This window comes from Balaenoptera borealis (assembly GCF_965194805.1).
Source record: "Balaenoptera borealis genome assembly, chromosome: 1".
Classification (NCBI taxonomy): domain Eukaryota; kingdom Metazoa; phylum Chordata; class Mammalia; order Artiodactyla; family Balaenopteridae; genus Balaenoptera; species Balaenoptera borealis.
Window position 1 is genome coordinate 114,173,098 of NC_138860.1, and position 20,798 is coordinate 114,193,895.

General features: G+C 34.1%; 1 protein-coding gene across 3 annotated transcripts in view; it reads left to right on the forward strand.

Annotated features, from left to right (window-relative positions):
* HFM1 (helicase for meiosis 1) overlaps window positions 1–20,798 on the forward strand; it is a 146,276-nt gene that overhangs the window by 17,016 nt on the left and 108,462 nt on the right. For all 3 annotated transcript variants that reach the window (XM_082382902.1, XM_082382904.1, XM_082382903.1), the window contains 7 exons: window positions 6,024–6,289; window positions 6,546–6,593; window positions 17,138–17,208; window positions 17,666–17,798; window positions 18,439–18,590; window positions 19,171–19,248; window positions 19,468–19,626. In XM_082382902.1, coding sequence (XP_082239028.1) covers window positions 6,024–6,289; window positions 6,546–6,593; window positions 17,138–17,208; window positions 17,666–17,798; window positions 18,439–18,590; window positions 19,171–19,248; window positions 19,468–19,626 — 907 coding nt within the window. The remainder of the gene's footprint in view (window positions 1–6,023; window positions 6,290–6,545; window positions 6,594–17,137; window positions 17,209–17,665; window positions 17,799–18,438; window positions 18,591–19,170; window positions 19,249–19,467; window positions 19,627–20,798) is intronic.

A 20,798-nucleotide genomic window follows, 5' to 3' on the forward strand; every position in this document is an offset into this window, starting at 1 on the left:
CAGGGTCTTGTAGGCCATGAAACACTTTGTACTTTTAAGGCAGTGGTTATTAAACTGTGGCCCATGAACTCTCTGCATCAGAATCACCTGGAGTGCTTGTTAAAAATTTGGATTCCTGGTTTCTACCTTAGACCTATTGAATCACAGTCTGGATAAAGGTGAGGATGGGACCCAGGAATCCAAATTTTTAACAAATTTTCTAGATGATTGTTATGCACACTAAAGTTTGAGAACCGTTGTTCTAAGGTCCTGGGTTTTAAGCAGAGGAGTAAAATTAGATTTTCTTTTTTATTTAATGTCCATTTTGGCCCCAGTATGATAAATTAGAAGAGAGCTAGAATACATTGTGAAGGGTCACTTAGGCTATTTTATTAGTGTAGGTGAGAGAGGATGGTAGCCTGATCTAGGACTGAGATAACAGGAATGAGAAAGTTCAAAGTTATTTAGGAGATAGAATTCCCACAGGACTTAAATGACGTTTGGATATGAGACCTAACTCCTAGGTTTCTGGCTTGAGCCAGAATGATGAAGGATGATAGTGTTCTTTCATGATACAGAAAACTGTAAAGGAAAAATAGGGGAAGGTGGTGAGTACAGATTTGGACATGTTGATTTTGGGTGCTTCCAAATTGTCCAAATAGACAATTGGATGTATGGGTTAAGGATTCAGAAGAGATCTAGTTGACAGTTTTTGTTTTCTCTGTGACATAAGAGACAAAGTCATCTGTGGAGTTTGAGGGGAAAAGTGGGGGTATTGAGCAAGTATGAGAAGAGTGGAAGAAATTGTGGAGAATGGGAAAGCAGCTAATTAGAATAATGGTAGGATTTTTGGACACTGTAAAGGGCCCAGTTGAGGTTGATGTCTATGAATTTTTAAATAAATTTTATTAACATGTAATTCACATATCATAAAATTCATTATTTTGAAGTGTACAGTTCACGGTTTTTAGTATAGTCACGGAATTGTGCAACCATCACTACTCTCCAATTTTAAAATGTTTTTGCTGCCCTAAAAGAAACTCTATACTCATTAGCAGTCCCTCCCCATTCTTCCTTCCCCCATCTAGCCCCTGACAACCACTAATCGTTTTCTGTTTGTGTGGGTTTACCTATTGTAGACATTTCATATAAGTGGAGTCATACAATATCTGACCTTTTGTGTCTGGCTTCTTTCACTTAGCATAACATTTTCAAGGTTCATCCATGTTATGTCATGTATCAGTACTTTATTCTTTTTTATGGCCAAATAATATTTCATTTAATGGGTATATCACATTTTGTTTATTGATCTGTCAGTTGATGGACATTTGAGTTGTTTCCACTTTTTGGCTATTATGAATAATGTTGTTATGAACACTCATGTGTACGTTTTTGTGTGAATATATGCATTTGACCCTTGAACAACACAGAGGTTAGGGGTGTTGACCTCCTGGGAAGTCAAAAAATGAAGTATAACTTTATAGTTGGCCCTCTCTATCCGCAGTTCTTCATCAGTGGATTCAGCCAACCTCAGATCGTGTAGTACTGTAGTAGTATTTATTGAAGAAAAAAAATCCGAGTATAAGTGGACTGGTGCTGTTTAAACCTATGTTGTTCAAGGGTCAAATGTATTTTAATTCTTTTGGATTTATAGTTAGAAGTGGAATTGCTGGGTCATATGGTAACTCTATATTTATTTATCTTTTTTGAGAAACTGCCAAATTGTTTTACAAAGTAACTATACCACTGAACAATCCCACTAGCAATATAGAGGATTCCGATTTCTCCATGTCCTTGCCAGCACTTGTTGTCTGTCTTTTTTATTATAGCCATACTAGTGGGTGTGACGTGTACCACTGTGGTTTTGATCTGCATATTCCTGCTGACTAAAGATGTTGGGCAACTTTTCATGTGATTATTCGTTATTTGTATATCTTCTTTGGAGTAATGTCTATTCAAATACTTTGCCTGTTTTTTTAATTGCGTTGTCTTTTTATTGTTGAGTTGTAAGTGTTCTTTATTCTGGATAAAAATCCCTCATCAGTTATATGATTTACAAATATTTTCTCACATTCTGTGTGTTGTTTTTCACTTTTTTGTTCGTATCCTTAGCAGCCCAAAAGTTTTTAATTTTAATGAAGTTAAGTCCAATTTTTCTAATTTTTGACTGGACTTTTGGCATCCTATGTTGATTGGACTTTTGGTGTCCTATCTAAGAAACCATTGCCTAATCCAAGTTTGCAAAGACTTACTCCCACATTTTCTTCTAAGAGTTTTATAAATTTAGCTCTTAAATTTAGATCTATGATCCATTGTGAGTTAACCTTTCAATATGGTGCAAGGTAGGAGTCCAGCTTAATTCTTTTGCACATAGATATCCAGTTGTTCCAGCACCATTTGTTAAAAAACAAAAACAAAAACTATTCTTTCCCCATGGAATGTCATGGCACCCTCACTGACAATCAATCAACCATAAATGGAAGGTCTGGGGGTTTTCTTACACCATCCAATTATCTGATTCATCAACACCAATGGGTGTCCAACAATTCAATTCAATTTTCATACTAACTCCTGGAGTTAGCATCAGACCGCATGGGTTAAGGGTTCAGTCCCTTGCCCTACTTGAAATGCCAGCCACAAATAGGGTGCCAGGCTACTGACATTTCTGCCTTGCAGACTACAAATTTGGGAGTTCCCACTACCCCACATTAGGTGTAATAATTTGCTAGACTTACTCACAGAATTAGAAAAATGCTTTACTTATGTTTACCAGTTCATTATAAAGGATACAACTTAGGAGCAGCCAAATGGAGGAGATGCATAAGGCAAGGTATGGAGAGGAAGAGTGTGCAGAGCTTCCATACCCTCTCTGAGTGTGTCACTGTCTCAGCACCTTGATGTGTTACCAATCTAGAAGCTCTCCGAACCCCCTGCCATTTAAGAATTTTTCATTCATGGAGGTTTCATTACATAAGCGTGATTGATTAAATCATTGGCCATTGGTGATTGAACTCAATCTCCAGCCTTTCTCCCCTCCTTGGATGTTGGGAGTGGAGCTGAAAATCTCAACCCTCTAATCAAGTTTAGTTCTTTCTGGTGATCGGTCCCCATCCTGAAACCGTCTAGGGGCCCTACAAGAGTCACCTCATTAGCATAAACTCAGGTATGATTGAAAGGGGCTTATTATGAATAACAAAAGATGCTTCTATCACTTCTATCAAGCAGGGAATTCCAAACGTTTCAGGAGCTCTGTGCCAGGAACTGGGAACAAAAACCAAACATATATTTTCTATTATACCACATAAAGGTTTTTTTCCATGCTCTCAATTCTATTCTATTGATCTGTATGTCTGTCCTTATGCCTGGCATAAGGATATTTTTCACAATGGCATATCCTACATTTTCTTGATTGCTGTAGCTTTGTATTGATAGTAAAGTTTTACATCAGGAAGTGTGAGTCCTCCAACTTTGTTCCTTTTTTTTCAAGATTTTTTTACTATTCTGATTTATTTGCATTTTCGTATGAATTTTAGGATAAGGTGGTCAATTTCTGCAGAGAAGCCAGCTGGGATTTTGATAAGGATTGTATTGAATCTGTAGGTAACCTGATGACTATTGCTATCTTAATATCATTAAATCTTCCAATCTATGAACTGGGATATCTTTCCATTTATTTAGGTTTTCTTTAATTTCTTTCAAAGGTGTTTTGTGGTTTTCTGTGGACAAGTCTTATACTTATTTTGTTAAATCTACTCATAAGGACTTTATTCTTTTTGATGTTATTTTAAATGGAATTTCAGATTGTCCCTTGAAAGTGTATAGAAATACAGTTGATTTTTGTATATTGATTTTGTTTCTTCAGTCTTGCTAACGATGACTTTGAATTTTAATATAACTCATCTACCTAACAGTTGTACTTTTTCCAGTAGTGTTCCACCACCCGGCTGCAATTATAAAAAACAATAGACAGATTCATCTAGAATTGCAGATTTGCAAGATAGTATGATAAAAGGCTAAAGGGGAAGAGGAGTTTAGAATATTGGTAAGAGAGTGGTCAAAAAGATAGGTCATGGTATTAAATTCATTAAAGGTACGTGAGAAAAATGAAGGGGAAGATGGTTTGGGAAAAAATAAGGAGATTAATTATAGTAATTTTGTTCTTTGACCTCATTGGTACCTTGAGCACAGAAGCTAAAAGAATAGGAGGTTGTGTTCAGAGAATGATATGTCGGAATCATTGATTTGAAAGGAGGAGCAGTTCTGGATAATGATAATGTCTAAGGTGAGAGAGTAGGTGACTGAGATCATGTGAGGGAGAAAGCCACTGAAGATAAAAGCCTAAGAAACGGAGAGGGTAGGATTTCGAATGGGTTGTCTACATGAATGTTGAAGTAACCCAGATGATGGCAGAGTTTGGGATTGAGAGGAAAAGATTCTAAAGTGACCAGAGGTTGATATATGATACATGCCATGAGGAGGGTTACAAGGTGGTATAGCTAGACAGCACAGATACTTTTGTGAGACAGTGGAAAAGTAATGATGTAGATTTGGGGTGGAGAAGAAGACTCTCAACCATCAATACATTGGATGTGGGAGAGTTAACAGTTTTTTCCACTTAAGAGTTTTTTAAGGAGCAAGAGTTTTCCAGGGCAAATAAATATTTTTGTGAAGACCAGGAAGTAAATATAAAATTCAGTAAAGAAGCTGAGGATATGGAGAGTGTGGAGTGGGAGTTCCAGAGGACCTAGGAAGAATCTGAGGTTCAGAGAATTTAGATAACTAGTATGTGGATAATATTTTTATGGTTTGAAAAACCTATTTCAAACTCTAAAGTCATGCAGCTAGAAAGTGGAGGAGCTTTGGATTTATATCCAGGTTTGTCTGATTCCAAAGTCTGTGCTTTTAACTGATATCACAGCATGTAGCAAGGAGTCATCTTGTGGCATAAGTGTTTTCCTTGTCTTCAATACCATTTCATAATGGGATTCTATTATATTATCTAAGACTAACCATCTGCTTTTGAATTTTCTGTTTTCAAAAATAGAACTGCTGGCATTGGAGGATGCAACTCCACAGTTTGTTCTAAAATACATTTCTCTCTCTAGTTTTTTGAAAGATTGGTCTTTCTCATACAAAAACCTGTCATTAAGATTAATAGTCAAAATAATTTAGAAAGTATTCTATATTTGTACAGTACTTATTTGGGTGTCATTCCTTACAGAATTCTGTAAGACTGATAACCTGCCATCACCCTTTTACTTATTCTATAAGGTGCTAGTGTTGTATTAGGAACCCTATTGGTCACTTCTTCCCTTAGGGCTATTGTGAACAAATTACTTTGATGGATTGTCTTTGAATCAGTCAAATATAGTAAATTACAATCATAAGATGGCCTTTCTTTGTTTTCTAGAACTTTACAAAGAACTATTTCTTACACTAAAATGATTATTGAACAGTGTTTGGAAAGTTGGTGCTGGATACTGACAAGAAGTCTCAGTACCTGTCCACATGGGCCTCTCTATAGGGTTGCTTCAGTGGTCTCATGATACAGTGGCTAGCTCCCCTTAGAGTGAGTGATCCAAGAGACCATGTGGAAGTGACAATCTTTTATGACCTAGCCTTAGATGTCACATGCTTGTCCTTCCACAGTACTCTGCTAGTCTCATAGGCCAGTCCTGATTCAAGGAAGGTGACTAATAAAGGGGTTGAGCACCAGGAAACAAGGATCACTGGAACTATCTCAGAGGTTGGCTACCGCAGATGGATTTATCTGAGTGTTAGGAAAGTGAAAAGAAATAATTCACTTTGTTATAAAGCAGAAACTAACACACCATTGTAAAGCAATTATACGCCAATAAAGATGTTTAAAAAAAAAAAAAAAGAAAGAATTCAGTGGTAAATTTAGCAAATTGTACTTTAGGAGAATGATTAGCTTTTGTATTCTAATAAACCAAAATCTGTAAGTATTTTTAAAGGGACCAATTTTATGCTAGTTTTTCACATTCTAAGTAACTATTACAAATGCAAATATGTTTTTTTTGCAGATTATTTAAAATATCTGACAATATACATGGGAGTGCTTATTCCAATGACAGAGTAAACTTGGACTCTCATATTGGCTCAGTGAAAATTGTCCAAATGGAAATGAGCAAAGGGAAATCATGGAAATATAGCAATAGTAAGCAGAAACCTCAGTATTCAGACATTAATATGTTTAGAGCCAGTGATACTTTTTCTGCTTCTGAAATCAGAGAAGGCATAATCAAAGGACCATCTTTTTCAGTTGCCTCCCAGCCTCATGAAGTTCAAGGTAATTCCTTGCTTTTTCAGTTGGTTTTCTAAAAGTACAGTCTAGTCTGTATTTCTTAGCATAGGTAAGAATACAAAAATTTGAGTAGGCTGTCTCTCTATGTACAATTTCTTTACTATATTGCATTGTGTTTTTTAACTGTGATCTAATATTGTTTTAACTGTGCTCTCAATAAAAAGTTACACAAATTTTATTGAAGTAGCTTTTATGGAAAAGGTTAAAAATATGCATAAGTATGTAGGATTTTTTTTTTTAGGGGTAACAGAAAATGATTTCAATTCCTTGAAGGCTGTCACAGAAATCCGTATCCTTTAAATTATTTTACTACAGCAGCATTATATTTGAAGTCATAATTTTAAAACATTTTGGTTCATTGTGTTTCTGTTTGTTTGTTTTGGTTGACAAAGAAGAAGAGGGAAAAGTGAATCTTTTGGGTCATGTAAGAGTCTCAATATGTGTGATAGTTAGTGCTACTGAAAGTGTGGTCTGTGGACTGGTACCAGTTGTGAACTGTTTGTTACCAGTCTGTGACAAGTACAGATATGAGATTTGTATTACTGAATGAACTGTGAGCATATTTACTTACAAATTGATACAGATAATTTCCTTTATTTTGTGTAAGGACAGCATATTGGTATAAACATGGGTAGGGGAAATGACTGAGAAAGGGATATTCTATGGACTGGGGACATTTTTACAAATCTAGTAATTTTTGAAACAACCTAATTTGCAGATTATACCTATTTACATGTCTGGGTATTTCCAACGTAATTATTTTGAGTATATATGTGTGTTCTGGAGGTAACATTCTCTTTGCTTCTTTGATACTTTGTTGTATGTCTGTAGCAGTGTACTTATTCTATTTTATTATAATTCATCAGCTGTTTCTGTAACTATTTCCCTATGACCTATGAACTCCTTGAAGGCAAGGACCAAGCCTTGTGTATCTTCTTATCTCCAAATTCATTGAAAGCCATATAAAGAGGAGAAGTTGTTCTGGCAAAAGAGTAGCCATGAGCAAGGGCAAAGGTAAGAAAGTATGGAATATGTTTGGCAAGAACAAGCATTCCAGTTTGGGTGAAAAAAGTCATGATTAAAGGAGTAGTAGGGGGACTTCCCTGGTGGCACAGTGGTTAAGAATCTGCCTGCCAATGCAGGGGACATGAGTTCAAGCCTTGGTCTGGGAAGATCCTACATGCCGCGGAGCAACTAAGCCTGTGTGCCACAACTACTGAGCCTGCACTCTAGGGCCCGTAAGCCACAGCTACTGAGCCTGTGTGCCACAACTACTGAAGCCTGCATGCCTAGATACCGTGCTCTGCAACAAGAGAAGCCACCATAATGAGAAACCTGCACAGCACAATGAAGAGTAGCCCCCACTTGCCGCAACTAGAGAAAGCCCATGCACAGCAACGAAGACCCAACGCAGCCAAAAAAATAAATAAAATAAAATAAATATAATTTTAAAAAATGCAGTAAAAAGGAATTGTATTTTTTTTAAAAAAAGGAGTAGGAGGAAATAATGATGGATAGGTATTTTAGGGTTAGATCATTTAATGCCATAAATACCAAGAAGTTTTTATTTTTAATATATTTAGTAAGCCATGAAGAGAAACCATGCAATATTTTTGAGCAGGTCAAGTTACACTACCTAAGCCATGCTTTAGGATTATGGAATTAGTGACTCAAAGCTGGGGAAGGCTCTAGAATCCACAAAAGTTATGATCTAGTTGACAAAACAGTGAATTCCAGATATGGGGCCATTGAGCTAGAGAAATCTAGGGATGAGTGATTCTAATCCTGGGTACTCTGGGGACTGAGAATTCTGAAGTATAGTTAGAAAATGTTTGCTTCACCACTTGTGAAAAATTGCCTCCAGTGCATATAACTGAACTGAATTAGAATGGGAGGAGGGGACAATAAAAGGGTTATATATGATATAATAATGTCAGAAATGGCCAGCCATTAGTGCTCCTCTTCATCATGGTGTCTCAGTCTTGTTGCACTTCCTTCTCTCTGGTGATCTAAATAGTGTGGGAATGTAGGAAATAGGTTAGCAGTAAACAGTTAAAGGTAGTTTCATTATCTGTATGATGGGAAATTCTTATCCCATACCTGAACTTGCCATAATATGACTAATTTTTGAAGAGTTTTAAAGATTTTCTTGCTATCTTAGCATAGATGAAGTGGTTCTGTTGTTTAGGTCTCTTTGTTAGCTAGACTACTGCCTACTCTTGTGTCCATTGATTTATTGTCCAAAAAGTTCATTTGCTGTCAAACTTGCTGAACTTGCTGCACTTTATTGTTTCCAAGTGTATTATTTACAGTGGAAGACAATGCTAGTTATGATAATTTGAGAGTTTGGGGATTACTTGGACTTATTTTCTGATTATTTTACAATATTTTACTATATTTGAATCCTCAGGACAATAGAAGTTTGGTCAGATTGATCCTGCTACAGTACTGTTGTCATTTTCAGTTCTACAGACATTCCGCTCCTCCCGCCCCGCATCCCGTTATAACATGTAATTGCAGTGAGACTGCTGAGAATTTGTTGGACAAAAGGAAAAATTTGATATCAAGTGTTGATAATGATGATAAATGGTATACTTAGTAGCTGAGTTTTCTCATGAGCTAGAAACTGATTTTACATCTACTCTGAATCATAGGTTCATTTTTGTGAGTGTAAATTGATGTGGAATTACCTCATGAGAGAAAAACCAGCATGATGACCCACTTGTGGGCTTGTTACAAATAAATATTTTAAAGGAAGAGATATATTTTGAAGGAAAAATGAGATTCGTTAAAAAACTGATGGATTGACAAACTCAGTATTACATTTTTGATTCGGAATGAGTATTCTGACACAGTGCACAATTGAAAGTAAAATGAAGGTTTATAAATTATCTGCTTGATTTAATAAATGCAAGCCTGTATTAATTGAGTTCTTAATGTGTGCCAGGCATTTGGGATATGTCAGTTAGTAAAACAGACAATGAATTCTTGCCCTTGAGAAGTTAACATTCTTGGTATGGGGGTGGGGAAGAGGATAGATCAGAACAATTGTAACAGTATATAAATAAGTCATATAGTATTTTAGAAGGTGATGAGTAATATGAAAAAAGAAAAAAGTGGGGCAGAGTAAAGGAGATTAAATTGGGAATGCTGGAATGGGGGCTCAGGATTAGAATTAAATAGAGTAATTAGGGTACGTCTTCTTTAGAAGTTGAGATGTAAGCACGTGAAGGAAGTGAAAGAGCCAAGGAAATATGGAGGGAAGAACAATCTAGGCAGAGGGAAGGCTTTACAGCAAAAACATGGCTGATGTTTTTGAAAAACATAAAAGAGTCCAATAAAGCCAGAGGAAATGAGTCAGAAGCAAGAGTAGTAGGACGTGAGGTCAGAAACACAAAGGTGGAGTGGGGAGGCAAGATTATGTAGGGCCTTGTGGCCATATACTTTGAGAGAAATGGGGGAATTTGAGCAGAGAAGTAATATGCTCTGATTTAACTTTTATCAGGATCACTTACCACAATCCATCAATTTTTTTTTTTAATCCATCAATTTTTTAATATCTTCATAAAAATATAATTGCTTAAATAACTATGTATTTGTGTTCTCAGATATATTATCTGTTTTATATCTCCTAATTGATTGTAACAGCCACAGTTGCAGGAACTCATTTTCTTCTTTATTTACAACTTCCTGCAGCTTTCTGAGTCTAGTATTCTGCACAGTGTTTCATAAATGTAGTTGACAAATGTGACTCAGACTAATAAGAATCCATGCAAGTACAAATATCTCCCAAACTGGCAATAGACTCTTAACTTGGAGAGGGGACAGTTTATTCTTTATATCTATTAATATTTTTGAGCTTTCTCAGAGGAAGGACGATTTAAGTCCTTGTTGAGCCAGTATGCTGATAATTACAATTAAATCCACCACTTAGCACAACGAAATTACCAAAAACAAAGGAATTCAGGGTTAGGTGACCAGCAGCAACACACATCAGCTAATGAAACATAATCAACAGTTAAAAAATGAAATTTGGAATTTTAAAGAAGAGATAAATATCAAATGGCCTCATCAAGATGAATAAGAAAAAAATACCACTCTGGAAAAGACAAACTACATTCTTAGTTCTGATATACTTTTATATATGTATTTGCATCTCTTCTCTCAGATCTAATTGTCAAAGTATAACGCTTATATAACCTTGTTTCTCCATAAGGACTTTACAAGTTCTTTTCAGAATATGTAAGGTGACTGGGGACTGGAATAATTTTAATTCCTCCCCCACCCCAGCTTTATTGAGGTATAATTGACAAAATTATAATACATTTAAAGTGTTCAATATGATAGTTTGATAAATGTATACATTACAAAATGTTCCCACCATCGAGTTAGTTAACACATCCATCACCTCACATATTTACCTTTTTTTTTTGTTTTTTGGATGAGAACACTTAAGTTAACTCTCTTAGCAAATTTTAATTATACAATACAGTATTTTCAACTCTACTCACCATTTTATACATTAGATCCTCAGATCTTACGAATCGTATAGCTGAAAGTTTGTACTCTTTTACCAGCCTCTGTTTCTCCCATACCCCCAGCCCCTGGCAACCACCATTCATTGTACTATTTTTATGTTTGACTTTTTTTTTTTAAGATTCCACTTATAAGTGATATCATGCAGGATCTGTCTTTCTCTGTCTGGCTTAATTCACTTTGTATAATGCCCTCCAGTTTCATCCATGTTGTCACAAAAGGCATAATTTCCTTCTTTCTAAAGGCTGAATAATATTCTGTTGTATACATATTTTCTTTATCCATTCATTTCTTAATGGTTATGTTGTTTCCATACTTTGGCTACTGTGAGTAATGCTGAAATGAACGTGGCTATACAGATATTTCTTTGAGATACTGATTTTGTTTCCTTTGGGTATAACCCAGGGATTGCTGGACCATGTGATACTTCTATTTTTAATTTTTTGAGGACACTCTGTAATGTTTTCCATAAGGACTGCACCAGTTTATATCGTTACCAGTAGTGTACAAGGGTTCCATTCATCCATATCCTTGCCAGCATTTATCTCTTATCTTTTTGATTATAGCCATTCTAACAGGTGTTAGGTGCCAACTCACTGTGGTTTTGATTGGCATTTCCCTAATGATTACTGATGATAAGCGTCTTTTCATGTGCTGTTAGCCATTTGTATGTCTTCTTTGGGAAAATGTCTATTCAGGTCCTTTGCCTATTTTTAAACTGGGTTATTTGTTTTTTGAGTTTTATAAGTTCCTTGTATATTTTGGATATTAACGCCTTATTGGATGTTTGGTTTGCAAATATTTTCTCCCATTCCATAGGTTGCCTTTTCATTTTGTTGATGGTTTCTTCTGCAGTGCGAAAGCTTTTTAGTTTGATGTAGTCGTACTTCTTTATTTTTGCATTTGTTGCCTTCGCTTTTGGTTTCAAATCCAAAACATCATTGCTAAGACCAGTGTCAAGAAGCATTTCCTCTTTGTTTTCCTCTAGGACTTTTATGATTTCAAGTCTTATGTTTAAGTCTTTAATCCATTTTGAGTTTATTTTTGTGTATGGTATGAGATAGGGGTCCAGTTTCATTCTTTTGCATGTGGATATACAGTTTTCCCATCACCATTTATTGAAATGACTATGCTTTCCCAATTCTTGACTCCTTTGTTGAAAATTAATTGACCATATGTGCATGTGTTTATTTCTGGGCTGGATATTTTGTTCCATTGATCTATGTGTCTGTTTTTAATGTCAGTACCATACTGCTTTGATTACCATAGCTTTGTAATATAGTTTGAAATCAAGACGTGTGTTACCTCCAGCTTTGTTCTTCTTTCTTAGTATTGCTTTAGCTGGTTTTGTGTGTGTGTGTGTGTGTGTGTGTGTGTGTGTGTGTGTGTGTGTGTGGTTTCATACGATTCTTAGGATTGTTTTTTCTATTTCTGTGAAGAATGCAATTGGAGTTTGGATAGGGATTGCATTAAATTTGTAGATCATTTAGGGTAGTGTGGACATTCAGCAATATTAATCCTTTGAATTCATGAATATGAAATATCTTTCCATTTATTTGTGTCTTCAATTTCTTTCATCAATGTCTTATAGTTTTCCGTTTACAGATCTTTTACATCCTTGGTTAAATTTATTTCTCAGTATTTATTCTTTTTGATGCTGTTGTTAATGAGATTATTTGCTTCATTTTTCTTTCTTATATGTCATTGTTAGTGTATAGAAATACAATTGATTTTTGTATATAGATTTTGTATTCTGTGTCTTAGCTACATTTGTTTATTAGTTGTAACAGATTTTTTAATTTGTTTGTTTTGTTTTGGGTTTTTTTTGGTCTGTGTGTGTGGAGTCTTGGGTTTTCTATATATAGTTTCTTGTCGCCTGCAAATAGAAATAGTTATACTTCTTCGTTTCCAATTTGGATTCCTTTTCTTTCTTTGTTTTTTTGTCTGATTGCCTTGTCTAGGATATCTAATACTATGCTAAATAAAGGTGGCAAGAATGGACATCCTTGTCTTGTTCCTGACCTCAGAGGAAAAACTCAGTTTTTCATAATTGGGTATGAATGTTAGATGTGAGCTTGTTATATACAGCCTTTATTATGTTGAAGTGTATTCCTTTTGTACCCAGTTTCTTGAGAGTTTTTATCATGAAAAGATGCTGTATTTTGTCCTGTGCTTTTTCCTCATCTATTGAGATGATATGATATTTATTCTTTGCTTTGTTAAAGCAGTATATCACATTGATTGATTTGTGGATGTTGAACCATCCTATATCCCAGGAATAAATTCCATTTGATCATGGTGTATGATCCTTTTAATGTACTGTTGAATTCAGTTTTATAATATTTTGTTGAAGTTTTTGCATCTATGTTTATTAGGGATATTGTCCTGTAATTTTCTTTTCTTATGGTGTTCTTATCTGGCTTTGGTATCAGTGGAATGCTGGCCTCATAAAATGAGTTTAGAAGCATTCCCTCCTCTTTTAGTTTTTGGAAGAGTTTGAGAAGGATTGGTATTAATTCTTTTAAAATATTTGGTAAATTCACCAGTAAAGCCATCTGGTCCTGGACTTTGTTGGGAAATTTTTGATTACTGATTCAATCTCCTTACTAGTAATTGATCTGTTCAGATTTTCTATTCTTCATGATGCAGCCTTGATAGGTTCTTGTTTCTAGGAATTTTCCTTTTCTTCTAGATTATCTACTTTTTGGCATATAATTGTTCATAGTAGTCTCTTATGATCCTTAGTATTTCTGTCTTATCAGTTGTGTTTTCTCCTCTTTCATTTCTGATTTTATTTATTTGAATCATCTCTACTTTTTTTCTTAGTTATCTTAGCTAAAGTTTTGTCAATTTTGTTTATCTTTTCAAAAAGACCCAGCTCATTGTTTCATTGATCTTTTCTATTGTTTTTCTGGTTTCTTATTTATTTCTGCTCCAGTCTTTGTTATTTCTTCCTTCTACTAACTGTGGACTTATTTGGTTCCTCCTTTTCCAGTCCCTTGAGGTGTAAAGTTAGGTTGTTTATTTGTGATATTTCTTTTTTCTTCATTTTGGTACTTATCACTATAAAATTCCCTCTTAGAACAGCTTTTTATTGCATCCCAAAAGTTTTGGTATGTTGTGTTTCCATTTTCATTTGTCTCAAGATATGTTTTTGATTTCCCTTTTGATTTCTTCTTTGACCCAAATAGTTGTTCAGGAGCATGTTATTTAATCTCCATATATTTGTGAATTTTCCAGTTTTCTTCTTTTAATTGATTTTTAGTTTCATGCTACTGTGGTTGGAAAAGGTGCTTGATATTATTTCATTCTTCTTTTAAAACTTAAGACTTGTTTTGTGCCCTAACATATGATATTTCCTGGAGAATGTTCCATGTGCACTTAAGAAGAATGTGTATTCTGTTGCTGCTGAAGGGAATGCTCTGTGTATATCTGTTAGAGCCATCTGGTGTAAGGTATAGTTTAAGTCTGATGTTTCCTTATTGATTTTCTTTCTGGATGATCTATCCATTATTGAAAGTGGCGTCTTGAAGCCCCCTACTATTATTGTATTGCTGTCTGTTTCTCTGTTCAGATCTGTTAATATTTGTTTTATATATTTAGGTGCTCCATTGTTGGGTGCATAAGTATTTACAGTTGCTGTATCCTCCCAATGAATTGACCCCTTTATCATTATATAATGACCTCTTTGTCTCTTATTACAGTTTTTGGCTTCAAGTCTATTTTGTCTGATGTAAGTAGAGCTACCTCTACTTTCTTCTGATTTCCACTTGTATAGAATATCTTTTTTCATCCCTTTACTTTCTTTGTGTGTCTTTAAAGCTGAAATGAGTCTCCTATAGGCAGCAAATAATTTAGTCCTGTTTTTTTAAATCCATTCAGCCACTTTATGACTTTTGATTAGAAAATTTAGTCCATTTACATTTAAAGTATTTATTGATAGGTTGGACTTATTGTCATTTTATTGTTTTCTGATGTTTTGTAGTTCTGTTGCTCCTTTCTTCTCCTCTTGCTCTTTTCCTTTGTGAATTGATGATTTTCTGTAGTGGTATGTTCTCACTGTTTTCTATTTATCTTTGTGTATCAACTGTAGAGTTTTGCTTTGTAGTTACCTTGAGACTCACATAAAAAAATCTTACAGTTTTAACAGTCTCTTTTGAGCTGATAAAACTAACTTTGAATGCATACAAAAGCTCTACAATTTTACATTCACTTTCTCACATTTTATGTTTTTAATGTCACAATTTATATCTTTTAATATTGTGTCTCCATTAATAAATTATTATAGATACAGTACTTTTGTCTTTTAACATATATACTACAGTTATAAGTGATTAACTACCAACATTACAATATTAGAGTATTCTGAATGCAACTATGTATCAACCTTTATCAGTGAGTTTTGTACTTTCATATGTTTTCCTGTTACTAATTAGCATCCTTTCATTTCAGCTTGAAGGAACATCCTTTAGCATTTCTTGTAAAGCTGGTCTAGTGGTGATGAACACCTTCAGTTTTTGTTTGTCTAGAAAACTCTTTATTTTTCCTTCAATTCTGAAGGACAGCTTTGCCAGGTAAAATATTCTTGGTTGGCAGTTTTTTCTTTCAGCACCCAGAATATATCATTCCACAATCTGGTCTACAAGGTTTTTGCTGAAATATTCACTCAATCTTACGGGAATTCCTTTGTATGTAGCAAGTTGCTTTTCTCTTGCTGCTTTTAAGGTTCTCTCTTTGTCTTTAACTTCTGGCAATTTAATTACTGTGAGTTTCAGTGTGGGTCTCTTGAGATTCACCTTCTTTAGTAATTTCTGGGATTTTTGGATCTGCATGTCTGTTTCTTTCCCCAGGCTAGGATAGTTTTCAGCCATTATTTCTTTAAATAAGCTTTCTTCCCCTTTACCTCTTTTTCTTCTGGAACCCTTATAATGTGTATATTGGTCCACTTGATGGTGTCCCATAAGTTCCTTAAGCTGATTTCACTCTTTCTCACTCTTTTTTTTTCGTTTTGCTCCCATGATTGCATTAATTCCACTGCCCTGTCTTCAAGTTCACTGATCCTTTCTTTCAGTTGATCTGTCTTCTGTTGAAACCTTCTATTGAAATTTTCAGTTCAATTATTATATTCATTAGCTCTATGATTTCTGTTTGGTACTTTTTAATATTTTATATGACTTTGTTGGAATTCTCACTTTGCTCATGCATTGCTTTCCTGACCTTGATGGGCATCTTTATGTGTTATTTTGAACTCTCTATCAGGTAAATCACTTGTCTCTGTTTCATTAAATTCAGTTTCTGGAGATTTATTTATTTATTTATTTTTTAAACATATTCCCCCGTTTCTTCATTTTCCTTGACTTTCTATGTTGGTCTCTGAACGTTAGCTAAAACAGGTATCTCCCCAATCTTGAGAGACTGGTCTGGTATAAGAGATGAACCTTGTCAATCAACCTGGCCTGGGCTCCTAGTTACCTGTCAAACCTTTGTGATTGTCCAAGCCTCTGCCTTTGTTCTTAGTGGCTCACAGAAGTTAAGGGTGTGCCAAGATCCATCAATGTCCCAAGGGGAGGATTGCAGTCAGTCAGCACGTAGATGCAAGTTGATTAGAAGCCAGAACCTCAGTCAGCAGCTGAGAAAGTATGCAATTAAATTCCTTTCAAGGAGAAACTGAAGATGGGCATTCTTGCCTGCCCCCTCTGCACTGAGCCTGGATGTATACCTGCAAGGGTAGTGGGATGTTCCTGTGCCCATTTAAAAGATGCTTATTTTCCTTGCTTGTAAATGCAAGCCCTTTTGGCTAACAGAACTGAGTGTTTTGAGAGCCCATCCCTCAGGCAGGAGCCTTAAAAATTGGGGCACTAGATGTGTGGTCCAAACCCTCTGCTCCTCAGGGAGGATCTGGGAGTTGGGGGTTTCTTTCCAATTGTATGGTGATGTGCCAGGAGTGGGATTTATGGCAAGGGTTTCTCAGCCTTTCCCACCCATTTTGATGTAGGTATTTTCTCATTCATCTGTTGTAAAGGAATCATTCAGCTAGTTTGGGGATTTCTCTCAGAGGGAATTGCTCCACGTGTAGCTGTTTGTTCAGTGGATCCATGGGAGGATAGAAGTTCAAGAGCCTCCTATGTTGCCATCTCGGTCCTTCCCTCTGTATCTGTTAATTCCTTTCTTATGATAAAATAGCAAGTATTAAACCTCATCATTAAATATTGTCAAAGGCAATATTAACTTAATTTTTAAATTGAGTAACCGATTTTTAAACTTCTGAAATATTTAACTCCTTAATGTTATTCTCAGCGGCAAAATTTAGAAGTATTTTCAAACAATTCCCATATTTCAACTATATACAGTCCAAAGCCTTTGATGATGTAAGTATTTTGTTTAATTATTATCTGCCTTTTCTTACTAGATTGTGTGCTCTCTAAGGGCAGAGACTAGATCACATTCATCTTTTTGTCTTCAGTGCTACACTCAGTGACTGGTACATTATAGGAGCTCAAAAAATGTTTGTTAAATGAATGCATGTAATTTTCATAGGTGGGTTGTTTATATTTATTAGATTTATAACAATTTTTCTGGAAGCTAAAGAAATTATTTTCTTCTAGGTCTATCTAGCATATTACTTTGACCAAACAATATGATAAATTATTAATAGTTTTATTTTTTGAGGGTGATGGATCTAGAGCCAGCTTATAATTTTAATAAGTTTAGAGGTAAAGATGTTTGAACTATTATTCCATAGAGTCTTCTTAAGACATATTTTCTAACAAATTGAGAATTGAAAATTTCCGTATATTCTATGGTTGATTAAATTTTATTTTTTAGCTTCTTTATACAGATAGGAATTTTGTGATTTGTGCTCCAACTGGTTCTGGGAAAACTGTATTGTTTGAGCTAGCTATAACAAGATTGTTAATGGAAGTACCATTGCCATGGTCGAACATTAAAATTGTTTACAGTAAGTATTTATATATTGAAAGAATGATAATTAATTATAATAGTGATAAACCGTTGAGGTAAAAGTAAGAAATAAGTTCAAATTCAAGACATAAGAATTATTATTTGGTTTTCTATACTTTTTAAATAAAGACATGTCACATTTGGTCTTATCTGTTAACATTAAATTCAAAACACATTTTCCCAGATTTATAAATAAAAATAGTATTGGAATTGAGAATTTGGCCTTTACATGTTTATTTTTAAAAGGACAGGGAAGATGAACAAATAGAATCAAACATTTTGTAATATGAGAAATTTCCATAGGAACCTCTATTCTCTTTTTTTAGGTATATATTAAAATTTTTTTCATCAAAGTAATTTATACACATGGTTAAAAAAATCAGTGATCACAAAGGGCGATAATTTCCACCCTACCTTTCTTCATTCTTAGTTACAATTACCTGAGCAATCACTTCTTTTTCTATTTTTAGTTCTGTTTGGTGATTACTTTTATAGTTCTAAATAATATGTTTATATTGTTAACTTTTAATTTATAAATACTAGGCAGCACCTAGATGTGTGCTAACTTTATTAACTATTTGTGAAAATAATTTTTAAATTGCACTGATATTTAAAATAAATATCTTATATTGTTGTAGTGGCACCAATAAAAGCCCTGTGTAGTCAGCGTTTTGATGATTGGAAAGAAAAATTTGGACCAATAGGATTGAACTGTAAAGAACTCACTGGAGATACAGTAATGGATGACCTATTTGAGATTCAGCAAGCCCATATTATTATGACAACTCCAGTAGGTGTTGCTTATATTTTATTATTTCCTTGGATTATTAGCAAATATCTCTTTCTCTTCACCATGGAAAAAAGTTAAAAGAAAATACAAAGTAGAAGACTATATTTGCAATGTGAAGCAAACAAACAAAACGTACTAGTATTCAGGGTACATACGGAATGCTAACAAATCAATTAAGTAAAAGACAAACAACCAAATGGAGTAAATAGGCAAAAGATATGAATAGGCAGTTTGTTATTGTGGATGATTTGTAATCATACTTATTGCTTGTATTCTTTATCCAAATATTATGTATTGTAGCAGGAGGACCTTGGTAGAGCTTAGAAAGGGTAATTAGACTATACTTTTGAATATTTTTGATTAAACTTAAAAAATAAATGGGGGTTCAATTTTTTAAACCCATGATTATCAAAATTATTTAAAATTTTAAAAATCTTTAAGTATCTTTTCGGATACTTTTAAGACATCAACTAAAATATTGCCCATCGTTTGTAACAAGCCATGTTAAAAATTTTATCACACCTTAGTAATACTTATTATAATTCCTTATCATGTTAAACCACTTGCATTTTTTCTCTAGGAAAAATGGGATAGCATGACCAGAAAATGGAGAGACAACTCTTTGGTCCAACTGGTTCGATTGTTTCTCATTGATGAGGTAGTGAACACGTTATTCACTTTCAGAGATAAACATGAAGAGATGATTTGAATGGATATAAAGAAACAAGACATTTTCAACCGAACTCTATGTTTGCTTTATCCCTTCAAGTGGAAAATGCTTATTTTCTTAAGGAAGAGTGTTTAATATTGTTTTACATTTTAATTGACTAGATAGATTTTTATTTTTATAGCTAATGAGTCTTAATTTTTTTCTCAGATACACGTTGTCAAAGATGAAAATCGTGGACCAACTCTTGAAGTTGTAGTCAGCAGAATGAAAACTGTGCAGTTTTTATCTCATGCTGTAGAAAATACCAGCAGTATTATTCCAGTGAGATTTGTAGCTGTATCTGCAACAATTCCAAATGCTGAGGATGTAAGTTAGAATTTTAGTCTATCAGATTTTTTTATGACTTAGTGAAATATTTAATCTTAGAGAAAAGTGAGGTGTTTTTTTTTTTTTTTCTGTAAATCACCTAACCAATTTAATAGGAAAGTTATATCGTGGAAAGTTATGGTTAGATCTCATAGGTATGACAGCATTAAGGCCATCAAATTTGGTTGATTGGGTTTAATAAAATATGTTTGGTGCGAGTCTGTTGTTTAATAGTATCTAAAAGTCATAATTTCATGGGTTTTAGACACTTCATAATATGAGGTGTTATGTTACCCCCAATTCTATGTGCCTGGAATTGTGGTAAGCACTAATGATAGATGCAAAAGTGAAAACATGTAGACCCTGCTCTTGAAGAGGATCTCATGGTTAATAGGGTACATGAACATGTAAAGAAATAATTGTACAATATTATACTTTCTATAACAAACACATGTCCTAATTTTCTTCTTCAGTTTTTTGGCAAACTTGAAAAGTAGTACAATTTCACTCTGCTTTCTTACTCCTATTTACTTCTCAGCCTACTGTAATATGACTTTTCCCCCAGCTAATTCTTAGAAATTGTTTCCACAAAAGCTGCTGTACAGTATTCTCTAATCCAATGTAAAATTTTGCCTTTATCTTTAGTTTAGCACAGTTAATCCTTTTTGTTCTTAAAATGACAACTTGTTTTGTTTATATTCAAGAATAATAGAGAAAATTTTAAAGTATGTGTAAATAAAAAAACCCCAGCATTTGTCCTTCTTAGATTTATTGATGGAATCATAATATACATACACTTTTATGACTTGCATGTTACCTACAAATGTTTCCATGTTATTAAGTACTCTTCTTTAATACAATTTTTTGTGGTTTTATTGTAATTTATTTAATACCTTAATGGTGGAAGATTGTTTCCATTTTTTGCTATTGTAAATAGTGCTGAAATTATATCTAAGAAAACATTGCAATTATTTCCTTAGGATGGTCTGCTAAAGTAGAATAACTGAGTCAAAGGGTATATAAAACTCTAAGAACACAGTGCTTTCAATAAATGTTATATTCATTTATACCTCTACCATCAGCCATTTCTCTGTATTCTAACGCTGGATAGTATAATAATGAAATTATTATTGTTATTATTACTTTTAAATAGTTCTCAAATTTGTTATTTA